At 34.5% G+C, this 13,456-nt stretch overlaps 2 protein-coding genes and 1 non-coding gene across 3 annotated transcripts; 2 read left to right on the top strand and 1 right to left on the bottom strand.

Moving 5' to 3' along the window:
- The first annotated feature begins 7,854 nt into the window (after positions 1-7,854).
- Positions 7,855-10,895, top strand: LOC130810813 (uncharacterized). Its single transcript, XM_057676938.1, has 4 exons — positions 7,855-7,904; positions 9,512-10,274; positions 10,398-10,617; positions 10,774-10,895. The coding sequence occupies exons 1-4, from the start codon at positions 7,855-7,857 to the stop codon at positions 10,893-10,895; spliced, it is 1,155 nt and encodes a 384-aa protein (XP_057532921.1).
- LOC130811968 (small nucleolar RNA R71) lies at positions 9,823-9,928 on the bottom strand. Its single transcript, XR_009041578.1, has one exon. It is a non-coding gene; the product is annotated as a small nucleolar RNA R71 (small nucleolar RNA).
- Positions 10,896-10,982: 87 nt separating the features above from the next.
- Positions 10,983-11,768, top strand: LOC130810812 (uncharacterized). The gene has a single exon (XM_057676937.1). The coding sequence runs from the start codon at positions 10,983-10,985 to the stop codon at positions 11,766-11,768; it is 786 nt and encodes a 261-aa protein (XP_057532920.1).
- The last annotated feature ends 1,688 nt before the right edge of the window (positions 11,769-13,456 follow it).

The raw sequence follows: 13,456 nt of genomic DNA, 5'->3' as shown, positions 1-13,456 counted from the left end.
TGGTTATTTCAACTTGATAAATTGATTATAATTGATATATATTTGATCATATCAGGTTAATTATTTTCAATTTGATAAATCATGTTGTTATCAATGTTGAGAATGATAGAAGGTGAAACCTCACATCAAGTTTTTATAAATGTGGTTAAGTTATGAGTTTAATATATATATTCAACTAATCAACTTCGTCTAAGCTAAGTTAATTAATAGATCATAACATGTTATTACAGTCACAATGTGAGTTTGTTAGATTGTCTTAATAATCTATCTTCATCATTGATCTGAATTGACCCTTGTTAGCCCATGGGTGTGTTATTTTAAGCTAATGTGATCAATCTATCTAATCAATCTAGCTGCCAGCGATCTAAGTTAATTGATTGGTTTTTCATTCTATTTCGTCCTATCTAAGTCAATCATGACAAGTTAACATGTAAATCCATCTACGTTGATATGTTTGATCATAGGTCTGGTTATTTCAACTTGATAAATCGATTATAATTAATTAATATATTTGATCATATCATGTTAATTATTTCTATTTGATAAATCAACTCGTGAATTATTCTAACGATTATCTTTTTGGGTGTAATTTATAGACTTTTCAATTTCAATATAGAATTATATAAATACCAATAACATTATAACATTGTTTTTTTTTGGCAAATAAAATAATAGTTGCATAATTAGAAGTATATATATATATTTTAGAAATAAGAAAGAAAGAGGTTTATTTATTAAAATTAAGAAGTTTATTTAGAAACCATTAAATCAATGAATTACTCATATTTTAAAAAAAAATTTAGTTGTAAAAAAAAAAAAAAAACACATAAGATTATCCCATTGGTGCACAACCTCAATACATGGATTGTCAACTTGGCAAAAGGCATGATAAATCATAACCCTTCATTTTGAAATCAATTAATCTAAACCATTGATTAAACATACTCTAATATATTTAAATTTCGTCTAAACTATTAAATGAAATGAAAGTGGTTTATCAATTTCATAGGTTAATATTTTGTATTGGTTTATATTGTTATATGTTGATTTTAATACAGTATTAATTAGTCAGGAAATTAACCTGAACTTGGTAATTATATTGGTTGCAAAGTATGAACTATGTTTATGCAATTTTGCAATTTCTGAGTTTTGTAAAATTTATACTTAATTTTTTAGAAAAGAAAAAGGCTTTACTAAATTACTGAGTTAATATATATTAACTTATAATTTATATATTTATTTTATAAAAATTTATATTTAATTTAATTTTTATCATATAGAAATAATATAATTAAGTTTAATTTAATTATTTTATATAAAATTTTATTATATTTTGACAACTTAGAAGAATTATGTAGATAAGTTCGGTCCAAAACAGGTTCGGTACAAAACAGGTTCGGTACAAAACAGGTTCCAGGTTCGGTATAATACAGGTTCGGTACAATATAGATTCGGTCAAAAACGGTCGGTTAAAAACGGGTATTAAGCGGGTCGAAAACAGGTTTCGGTCTGAAAACAGGTTCGGTATCGGTCGGTCACGGTATGATAAAAACAGGTCGAAAACGGTTTTCGGTTTAAAACAAGTTCGGTACCGGTCGGTTTCGGTATGTGTAAAACAGGTCGGAAACGGTTTCGGTCACCATTCGGGTTCGGTAGCGGTCGGTATCTGGTCACTTGTATTCGGTCAAAAACGGGTTCGGTATCGGTCGGTAACAAGTCGGTAAAACAGGTTTCTGACCACATTTACAGCCCTATATATATATATACACGTATATATATATATATATATATATATATATATATATATATATATATATATATATATATATATATATATATATATATATATATATATATATATATAGAAAAATTTCGTTTAAAAATATTAATATTTACTATTTTAATGAAAATTATTTCAGATTATGCGGTTTTTGACAATTTAAATTAATAAATCATATAAATAAAATTACAACGAATTAATTCTCCAAAATTTACAGAAAATTTAATTTATATTTATTAAACACATATAAAATTTATGGGCATAATTTTATGTAAATAAATATATGTAAGAATTTATACCTTTAATAATTTTATTATTAACCAATTTCCTTTGTTGTAGAATTTCTAGCCACAAAATTAGCTTCCTCCGCTTGAATTTCTATAATTAACACTAAATCTACTATTAGGAAATTTTTGAGGATTTTTATGAAATTTTCTAGGGTTTTTATAGTTTTTTAGGAATTGGCTTTTAATTGTGAATTTAATTTTCTGATTTTCCTTCTTCCTTATTTTAACCCACGGTATGCTTGGTTTATTTATAGGCAAATTTTATTTATTATTTTATTACATTTTTTTTTTCTTTATGGTCAAGTAATTATAATTAATCCAAGATTTTTATCCTTGGGTTTATCCTTAGGATAAGGCTAAATATAGTTTTTGGCATCTAGCTTAGTCTTGCCGCCAACTTTTTACATTTTTACATTTTTTTTATTTTTAAATTTTATTATTATTATATATATTTGTATTTTTAATCATAATTTAATTTATGAAATAAAATGATTAAGTTATTATAGGTAATTTAGCTAGACTTAATATTTAGGTAATTTATTTTAAGAGAAATAAATTACATATAAAAGAAAATTAAGAACTTAAGAAAGATTGGAATAAAATTCGAAACCGCATTAAAAAGAAAATAATAAAACGAAACGATTATTAATTTTGTCAAAATATTTAAGATTAAGAAAAATGGTCTGTTACATTCCTAGAGGAGGAAGTGGAGGGCATATCTCCACCTTCTTGAGTTGTCTCCATATCAACATCATCATCAAGAACATCAACAACAACTTCCCCTTGAGTTTCTTCCCCGTTTTCATTCTCCACCCTTTCTCTTGCAGCTTTCTTTGAGCTCTCAACATAAAGAAACACGGACTTATTAAAAGTAACATCTCGGCTCCTGATGATTCTTGATGTGCTAGGATCCCACAATCTAAACCCCTTGATCCCATCCGTGTAACCCAAGAACACACACTTCTTGGCACGTGGCTCTAACTTCCCATCATTCACTTAAGCATAAGCGGGACAACCAAAGATTCTAATATCAGAATAGTCCATCGGTGACCCCGACCACATTTTCTTCGCTGTTTTCAACCCAAGAGCTATATTCGGTGATCTATTAGCCAAGAATGCCGCCATTTTGACCGTCTCAGTCCAAAATCCCTTACTCAACTTAGCATGGAAAAGCATACATCGAGCCTTTCTAGCAAGGTCCTATTCATTCTCTCCGCCACCCCATTTTGTTGAAGTGTCTCGGCATATGTTCTATGACAAACAATACCAAGCTTCTTACAAAAGTTTGTAAATTCATCTTTCACAAATTCCAGTCTATTATCCGTTCTCAATCTCTTCACTCGTTTCTTGGTTTGCTTCTCTATCATAGTCTTCCAATCTTTGAACTCCCTAAAGACCTCATCCTTACTTTTCAAGAAGAATACCCAAACCTTCCTAGAGTAATCATCTATAATGGTGAGCAAATACCTAGACCCCTCTATAGATGGCTCCCTTGATGGACCCCATAAACCCGAGTGAACATAGTCAAAGGTTAACTTAGTCCTATGAATGGCCGCCTTAAAGCTAACCTTCCTTTGATTCCTAAGCACACAATGCTCACAAAACTCTATAGAAGAAACAGCTTAACTCCCAAGAAGATCCTTCTTGGAAAACTCCAACAAACCCTTATCACTCATGTGCCTCAATCTCAAGTGCCACAACTTGGTATGATCCGCCTCTTTCATTGAGGAACTAACACATGCAGAACCCTTAATGGTAGAATCGGTAAACTCATATAGTGACTCCCAATTCTTGCTTTTCATGACCATTTGAGCACCCACAATAACCCTAAGCACACCCTTCTCAAGAATGCACCTACACCCATTACTATCAAGAGCACCCAATGATATCAAGTTCTTCTTCATATCGGGAATATGTCTCACATTTCTCAATGTACGCACGATCCCATCAGCAATCTTGACCCTCACGGAACCAATGCCCATCACATTACAAGAAGCATTATTCCCAATAAGCACCACACCACCATAAACACTCTCATACTTATGAAATCAATGCCTATTATGGGTAATGCACTAGTGGAAAAAATCTTATTTGCTGCGTGACATATGCTGCGGTTTTTCATTTACGCAGCATAAAATAGGAAGAAAAAACGAGGAAAAAAATTAGGTTATATGCTGCGGTTCCAGAAATACCACAGCATATAGTGTAATTTTTTTTTTAAATGAAAATTACACTATATGTTGTGGTTTTTGGAGATCCGCAGCATATAATGTAAATTATATTTTTTAAAAATGCGCCTCTCATATATTCTTCTTCTTGTTTAATAAGCTACAATACAGTTTCATTAAAGCATTAACAAAAGCTAAACCCTTCTAAGACGCACGAAACAAAATAATGCTGCTGCTATTGGAATTCTTCATCTTCTTCATTCTTCAACCCACGAACAGCTGCTATTCGAATTCTTCAACCCACGAACAACTTCGTAATTGAAAAACCCACGAATTCTTCATCTTCTTGTTCAAAGCATTGTTTTTTTCATCTTTAAAACCCACGAAATTAAGGTATAATTTCTCTTTTTAATATATTAAACCCTTAAGTTTTGCTACCTATTCGAAACCTACGAAATTTAAAGATAATTTTTTTTATACTAATTTTGTTTATGTTTTAATTGTAGATTACTTAACACACGAAATCAAGGTACTTTGTATATATATTATTGTGTTGAATTGGTTAGAATCGAAAACAACAGTCATATGCTTGAAATTACATGCTAAGTTACTTTTTAAAGGTTTTTTAAAGCGTTTTTGGCACTTTCTTGCATAAAGTGGTTCAAACTTAGGTTTATTTGGCACAAAACTTGGCACACAGTACTATTAGGTATATATTATTGTATTGAAATGGTTAGAATCGAAAACAATAGTCATATGCTTGAAATTACGTGCTAAGTTGCTTTTTAAAGCATTTTTAGCAGTATCATCTATTTTCTCTTAGCGCTTTCAACAACATAATGGTATTGATTACGTCTACTATACTTTCAAATATATGGACGATCTCTTACAAGTCGTGACGAATGTTGGAGTCGAAAATATTGATGCGGTATGTATATGTTACGTTCTTAAATTATAATATTATATACTTAAAATTCGTAAAATAATGTATATGCATTATACAAACGTTTTTATTTATTTCATATAACATTTAGGATTTGTACCACACTCCAAGGGAAACACGCACTTTGTTAGAAAGGAAAATGCGCGGATCAAAAGACAAGGTGGACGTATATCATTCTAATTTATGTGTTTGGTATTGTAATTAGTTTAGATTTTGGACTTTTGTATATATATATATATATATATATATATATATATATATATATATATATATATATATATTCACACACACATATATATGTATATATATATATATATATATATATATATATATATATATATATATATATATTTATATATATATATAAATATATAAATATATATATATATATCAATATATATATATATATATATATATATATATATATATATATATATCTATATATATATATATACACATATATATATATATATATATATATATATATATATATATATATATATATATATATATACACACACACACACACACACACACACATATATATATATATATATATATATATAGTTTTGCCATTTTGTATATATATGTATTATCTATGATATGTATTATATATATTTGTTTATTATAATGATCGAGTGTATATTAATGATGACTTTATGGTGATTAATTGGTGATTGCAATTGTGTATATTAAAAATGAATATATGCATTGGATTGATAGTTAAACAAAAAAAAGCAAAAAAAAAATTTATTATATGCTGCGGTTCTAATAGAACCGCAACATATAGTGTGTTTTTTGAATTTTTGTGTTACATATAATGTATTTTTGTGCTGCGATTTTAAACCGCAACATTTAAAATGAGCCATTTGCTGCCATCACTAATGCTTGGGGTCAAAACCGCAACATATAGTGGCGAAAAACTGCAACATTTAAGGTTTTTTCCACTAGTGATGTAATATGAGCACCCTGAATCAAGAATCCTTTGATCCCTTAACCTAGTCTTCGATGCCACCGCCAGAAGTATAGGACTATCATCACAAAAGCCCTCATCATCACTACTATGAACAACTACCGCCGAATCATATGAAGTGGAACCATTCCCATCCCACTTCCCCTTGTTCTTTCCCTTCTTGGGGCAAAACTTCTTTATAATAACACACGATATTCTAATGTCTAGACTTAGACTTAGACGTATCACGATTGGATTTATTTTCCCAAAAATTGCCCTTAGTTTTTCCCTTAACAACAAGCCCCTTTCCACCTTGTGTCACATCATCACCCTTAGTCAATTGCTTCTCAATCAACTCTCTTTATAACAAAGCACCCTTGACCTCCTCAAGAGTAATCACATCTTTTCCATACAAAATGGTCTCCCTAAAATGCTGATAATCCTTAGGTAAAGAACACAACAATTTAATGGCAAGATCCTCATCATCAAAAGTAACATTAAGATTACTCAAATTCATAACAATAGAATCAAATTCATCAAAATGGGATTTGAGAAAACTACCTTCCCCAAGTCTAAGATCATGATGTTTGCTCTTCAACAACAATCGATTTGTCACCGACTAAGTCATGTATAAGGACTCCAATTTCAACCAAAAGCCCCACCGTTTTCTTCTCCTTTGCCACCTCCCTAAGAACTTCATTTGATATACTTAACTATATCAATGTAAGAGCCTTAATGTCCATGTCTTCAAAATCTTCCATGGACATTGTTGAAGGCCTCTTTGCTTTCTCCAACATGGCTTTCTCCAAACCATTTTTGCACCAAGATTGCTGTCATTTTGAGTTTTCATAACCCAAAATTTTCATTTCTATCAAATTTCTCTATTTTAAATCTTGTAACACCTATGGCTATCTTCAACCACACAAAAAACTTCCAACAATACTAAATCAATGAACTCTAATCTTCTCAATACTATACAACACAAGCTCTGATACCAATTTTTAGAGTTTGATCTAAATAAACTAAGAAAGATCTAAAGAAAGATCAAAAATAGAAAATGCAAAACAATGAAGAACACACACAAATTTGGGAGCTAGAGAAAATCCTAATATTAATGTGATATTATACTATAGAACTCCACCCTTAACAATTGAATGAATATTATTGCTTCTTAGAGTATTGATTACAATCTATAATCCACTCTATACAGGAAACCCCCTTAGAATTGTTCAAGATGGGAGAAGAGAACAATTTTCCCGAAAACCTCTCACTAAAACCTAAGAATTTGATGTGGTTCTCAATCAATTCCTAATTGCTATATAACAAATGATCTTACATACATTGTACAAGAGATATACAGAGCTTTATATAGGCTTTGGAAGCAAGAAAGATGATAAATGAGAGCTCACGAACTGATCTGAAATATGTTGCTTAAAACAGAATACCCCGAACATCTGCTCGACCTAGTCGAGCGAACTATGATGGGTCGAGCAGGGGTCGAGTGAGAGATCAGAATGTAGACAGAAGCTTCTGATCTCTTGCTGATGTATGCACTTTGTACTATATTTTTATGCTCCCTTCCCTTGCATTTTATGGCATTTTGATGTGTGATTTTGCATTTTCTATGTGGTTTTACGCTTGGTTGGAGTTTTGTGTGTCTTTGATTATTTCAGGCCATTTTACTCCACTCTTGTATTGGAAGCGGATCACTCCTGAGCATTAGAATGCGTGCTTCGAGATTTGGCAGAGTTCGAGACCGCACTACGGCACTTTTGTGAGCTCACGGGTCTATTCGGATATGCTTTTAGTCCCGTTCGGTCTCGTTTGTACTTTTGTCGCGTTTTAATGAAGAAAAATAAGCACAAGATGATAGGCCCAGGCGCGTATTTTCATACCCGGGCGATTTCAAGTTAAAAAATAGGAATGCAAGCCTCAAAGCCCAGGACCCGGTCGGGTATACTCTAAACCCGGTCGGGTCTATCATTAATCATTTGCAAAACTCTCAGCGCACGGACCCGGTCCGGTCTTGCCTAAACCCGGTTGGGTCTTGTAATTTCTGCTCTCTGTAAAACTCTCAGCCCACGGACCCGGTTTGGTCTTCCAGAAACCCGGTCCGTTCTTCCAGAAACCCGGTCCGGTCCTGCTTTAATAACCGTTTTTCCGCACGGTTTTTATTAAATGATCAGGAATGTAACCAAAAAGGGGTTAACATTTTTCTCTGTTTTTAGATACAATTAATTCTTCATTTTGGGAGAAAGAAACTTGGTAACATTCAATTACTTTCGTTCGTCATTTGGTATTCGATTTCAAGTACTATTTCTTTATCCCTTCCTTGTTATTACTTTTAATCATGTTTTCTTTAATTAATTCTTGTTTTGTTACATTTAATATGTGTGAGTAGTTTCTTAATCTAGGGTTAGATGGAACCCTAGCCATGATGTTGATGATGAATTATTGAATCCCAATCCCTTTTTGTTATGCATAATCCTTGTTCAAGCTTGGTTTTCTATGTTAGTTAACTCATGTATTTTCAATAGAAATTTTGGAAATTGTGGTTAACGATTTATTCAATTGCTAATGAAAGTTAGAATTGAATGAATTGCCTTTTAGATCAAGGGCTTGATAATCTTCATGAAAATAGATAGGTTTGATTGTTGGATCTTATAGAATACTATGCTCAATGCCATTACTATATTTAAATCCATGAAAATAGGTTTGATTGTATGGTAGTGAAGCTAATAGTCTTTGAAAGAAGTTATTAGTATCTTTAATGGTGTATTTGTCCTATTGAACTGGGTTATGATTGTTGTAGGGGTAGTAGGATTTCATTGTCATCACATCATGCTAGTGGGGAAGTTTATCCCTAGATGTTTTAATATCATTGATTTACCTTTCTAATTTAATTGTTTGTATTCTAGTCATTTAGTTAGTTTAGATATATATTCTCTGAAATCGTGTGTTACTAAGGATCAATTGGTAGCCGGAAAATAATCATTTACTACGTTGTTCCCTGTGGATTCGACCCTAACTGCCGCTATACTATTTGCATATTAGGATTTGTTTGATAGTACATAAACGACCTATCAAATTTTGGCGCCGTTGCCGGGGAACAACAGATTAGTTTAGTGTTTATTTTCTGTGTTTAGATTGATTCTTTTTCTCTGATTTCGCTTCGGTTATGTCCCCCCTCCTGGATTAAATCAGACGACAGGGACACGAACTAGTACCTTTTGACCGTGGAATCGAAGCAATAGTAAGAAGACTCAACTCTAGGCAAAGAAGGCGAAGAAATAAGAGAAAGGAAGATTTAACCATGGCTGAAACACCAGAGAAACCCCTCCTGGATTAAATCACCCCTGATGCTAGCATTGTCACTACTAGCATTGTGAGGCTAGAGATTTCCGAGAACCAGTATGAGATCCTGTCAGCATTCTTCAACTGGATCGCTCAGGACCAATTTCGTGGTATTGAAAATGAGAGCGCAACCGATCACATTAATCTGTTCATCGACAAGAGCATGACACACAAGTACAACAACGTCACTTCCGATCAATTAATGTTGATAGCTTTCCCTTTTTCTCTTGCGGGGGCGGCTAAGCAGTGGCTTCGTGAGCAACCCAACTCCATTGCTACTTGGGAGGCTCTGAAAAAGGCATTCTTGCATCGATACTACCCACCCGGAAAAACTTCAAAGTACCGAAATGAAATCTCTACTTTCAAACAAAAAGACGGGGAATCACTCTATGATATATGGGAGAGATTTAAAAGTCTAATCAGGAAGTGCCCACATCACGGATTACCAGATTGGATGGTTATTGAGACAGTCTACAATGCTTTGAGGCATGAGATCCAGACTTCTTTGGATGCTGCTGCTAGGGGTAACTTCATGATGAAAACATTGACCCAGGCCAAGAAAATTCTTGATAACATGGCCTCAAATTACCACTGGCGAGAACAATCAACTCCAAGGCGAGGTGGTAGGTATGAAGTCGATGCTATTGCTGCTTTGACTAATAATGTGCAGGCTTTGATAAGGAAGGTTGAGCAGTTGGATGTGGCTGCAGTAAATAAAGTCTGTGGTGCTTGTGGCTTAAATGGGCATTCTAGTGTTGATTGCCAACTTCAAGCCGAAGGGGTTGCCACTGTAGAACAAATTAACGCCATCTAAAATCAGAATGCCAGACAACAATACAACCCCTATTCCAACACCTTCAACCAAGGATGGAGCGATCATCCAAATTTTTCCTACAGAAACAACAATGCCCAGAATCCCTCATCCTCGTACAACATACCATCGGGCTTCCAACAAAGACCTACCTTCCCACCTCAACAGCAACATCCACCGAAGTCCAACCTTGAGAGTTTGATGGATAACTTTATTGCTACCCAAAGCAAGCAAAATGAATACTTCAGCACCTCCATTAATCAGATTTTGGCCCACAACAAAATGATCGATACTGAGATGGCTCAAATGGCACAGCAATTGAGTAACTTGTCCATGCAAAAGGGGCAACTTCCGGGAAACACAGAAAAGAACCCAACCACATCTCCCCATTAGCAACTCAATGCAGTAACTACGAGGAGCGGTAGGACACCTCATCATCCAGCCCCTAAAGTAAAGACTTCACCTATTGTTGTTTCAGATGCAGGAACTAATGATGATGTTTCTGAAGAAAAGAAGGATGAGCCAGTCAGTTCAGAAAAGCCCACAATTGCCGGTCAAACTTACACACCACCAGTGTCGTTTCCTTCTAGATTGGCATAGGCGAAGCTTGAGCATAAATATGGAAAATTTCTTCAAGTTTTGAGCAAGCTACAGATCAACATCCCCTTCTTAGAAGCCATTAAGGAAATGCCCTCTTATGCTAAATTCCTCAAGGACATCATTTCCAACAAACACAAGCTAGCGGAGAGTGTGGTGGAAACTTTGAATGGGCAATGTAGCGCTATTTTGAAATGCACGATTCCTAAGAAACAAGCTGATCCTGGTAGTTTTGCTATCCCACTGAAGTTGGGGAAAGATGTGTCTGCTGTAGCCCTTTCTGATTTAGGGGCTAGTGTAAGTGTGATGCCGTTGACATTATGCAAAAAGATCAATGGCGAGATAAAAGCCACTCGGATGTCTATACAATTAGCTGATCGGTCTGTGAGATACCCAGTTGCTATTCTTGAGGACTACCCTGACCAAGTTGGTAATTACTTCGTGCCCTGCGACTTCGTCATCATGGATATGGAAGAGGATGCCCGCACTCCGGTGATTTTGGGTCGCGACTTTTTAAAGACTACAACAGCCATTTTTGATGTGAAGAATGGGAAGTTATCACTTGAGATTTTGGGAGAACAACTGCATTTCCATCTCCCCTCATCCATGACACATCCTGCCATTGGGGAGGCTGTTTATTGGGTGGATGGGATAGTTGATGCTACTATAGAAAGGGAGTCCACACCCTCCATTGTTGATCCACTTTATGCAGCTATTGAGGGCAACTATAAGAAGGATAGGGCGGATGTGATTGAGATGGTCCAAGTTTTAGATGCTGCACCTACATTTGTTCCTGCAAAAGTTAAGTTTGAGGACACCCGACCTTGGAAGGTGTTCACCATTGAGCAACGAAAGGAGTGTGCTACGCCTCCTTAGGTAGAATTAAAACCCCTTCCCCCTTCTTTGAAGTACGTCTTTCTAGAGGATAATTCACTTACCCTGTTATTGTCAATGCTGAACTCAATGGCACTCAAATTGAGCGATTGCTCACAGTTCTGAAAAAGTATAAGAGTGTTATTGGGTACACTATTGATGACATCAAGGATATTAATCCCTCATTCTGCACTAATAAGATGCGGCCCTTCTGGTTCTGGAGGTGGTGGTTCGGGTTAGTGATCATTTATTTCATCTTGTGCCAAACACTGAGGACCGTGCTTGGACTGGCTTGGGAGGGATAATCACTTCCCACTCACTCAGTCACTCATGCAACTACATAATTTTATCATTTTCAGCATATAGAGTTAGGTTTTATTTCTCGCATGCATACACACAAAAAACAAAAAGAAAAGTGTTATGGCTTGATGAGAACTGTTGGAATCTCCTGTATATGAGTAACACTGTCCTTTGCCCTAAATTGAATTTTGCAAAATGTTTTGACTGGTATTTTGGCATGTGATACTGTTATTTGGATGTCAGAGGCAAACCACAGACACTCCTAATTTGAGAACCACTTAAGTGGCATTTAATTGCCTCATGAACATGAGTAGGTTAGCTGGTGAGTAAGCCTAATCAAATGTGTGTGCATTATCTGCTAGGATGCCCATTAGGGGCTAGACTGATCTTGACTTTGCTTTACTCCTCCTAGAATTTGACTAGATGTACCTTGTTGAAAATGATTTTCATGCTTAGATGTTACTTGAAACCACATGGACTAAAAAGCCACCTTGCACTACTTTACTTTAGGTTTTTTCCCTCTTGAGCTTGAGCCTATTTTCTTTCAACCCGCATTACTAAAGCTCCACAATCATAAAACTTCCCCCTTTACACATTAGGGAGTGAATTGGCTATTTGAGTTTGATGTTGGTTGTTGGTGTGGTTACCGATCTATAATTGTAAAATCTCGAGTTTCTTTTAAATTCCTTTGTATATAGATACCCCCAAGTATTATTTCTCTAAAAAAAAAACCAAAATAAACAACAAAAAGAATGTGATTTTAGTTTGTAGTTATAAGTTCAAATAAAAGGGGTTATATCTTATTCTTCTAGAAGCTCGAAATTTCATTGGTTAAGTTCATTTACGATTGGATGTATGATGTTCATGCTCGAAGTGTGTGTAGTTGCGGGAAAAGAGTCTTCACTCCCTATTGTCCCTACTAGGTCTCATATTTTTAGCACGACCAATAACCTTAGCCTACGTTACTCCCATTATTAGCATGAATTGATTCTCTTGGTAGTTGAAGTCTATTTCGAAGGAGAAGGATAGCAAAGTTAAAGTGAAAGTCTATAGAATGTTGTTTGCATTAGAGAGATCTTTTTGTCCTTCTAAACACATGAGTGTGAGAGTTGGGAGGGAAACACTGCTGAGGAACGGAAGTAGTCAATTTTACTACTTTGGTGTGTATAATGAGTCCTAAACTCATCGACAATGGAGTGGTGAGTTGCCCCGTGAGTACCTCCTCATTCGATTTATGATGTGTTTACAGTGGCCTTAACTGGTTACATTTTGGATGAATCGTGAAAGCCTGATTGCGCTATGATATTCTGAATTGATGTTGAGTGCGCCTAAATGCCGAGTCGTTTGAAGTTGCTTTTAAATGAATTTCGAAAACATTTGGGGAAGAACTT

This window comes from Amaranthus tricolor, chromosome 4 (genome assembly GCF_026212465.1).
Source record: "Amaranthus tricolor cultivar Red isolate AtriRed21 chromosome 4, ASM2621246v1, whole genome shotgun sequence".
NCBI lineage: Eukaryota > Viridiplantae > Streptophyta > Magnoliopsida > Caryophyllales > Amaranthaceae > Amaranthus > Amaranthus tricolor.
Note: the sequence above shows the minus strand (reverse complement) of the source record. Positions and strands in the feature narration are given on the sequence as shown.

What these genes read in the sequence shown, in the direction of transcription:
- LOC130810813 (XM_057676938.1), top strand. Translation starts at nt 7,855, where the DNA reads ATGCGTGCTTCGAGATTTGGCAGAGTTCGAGACCGCACTACGGCACTT. An exon ending in GACCGCACTACGGCACTTTT is followed by an intron (nt 7,905 to 9,511) that starts GTGAGCTCACGG and finishes TGTCACTACTAG; the next exon opens with CATTGTGAGGCTAGAGATTT. An exon ending in TCAAATGGCACAGCAATTGA is followed by an intron (nt 10,618 to 10,773) that starts GTAACTTGTCCA and finishes TTGTTGTTTCAG; the next exon opens with ATGCAGGAACTAATGATGAT.
- LOC130810812 (XM_057676937.1), top strand. Translation starts at nt 10,983, where the DNA reads ATGCCCTCTTATGCTAAATTCCTCAAGGACATCATTTCCAACAAACAC.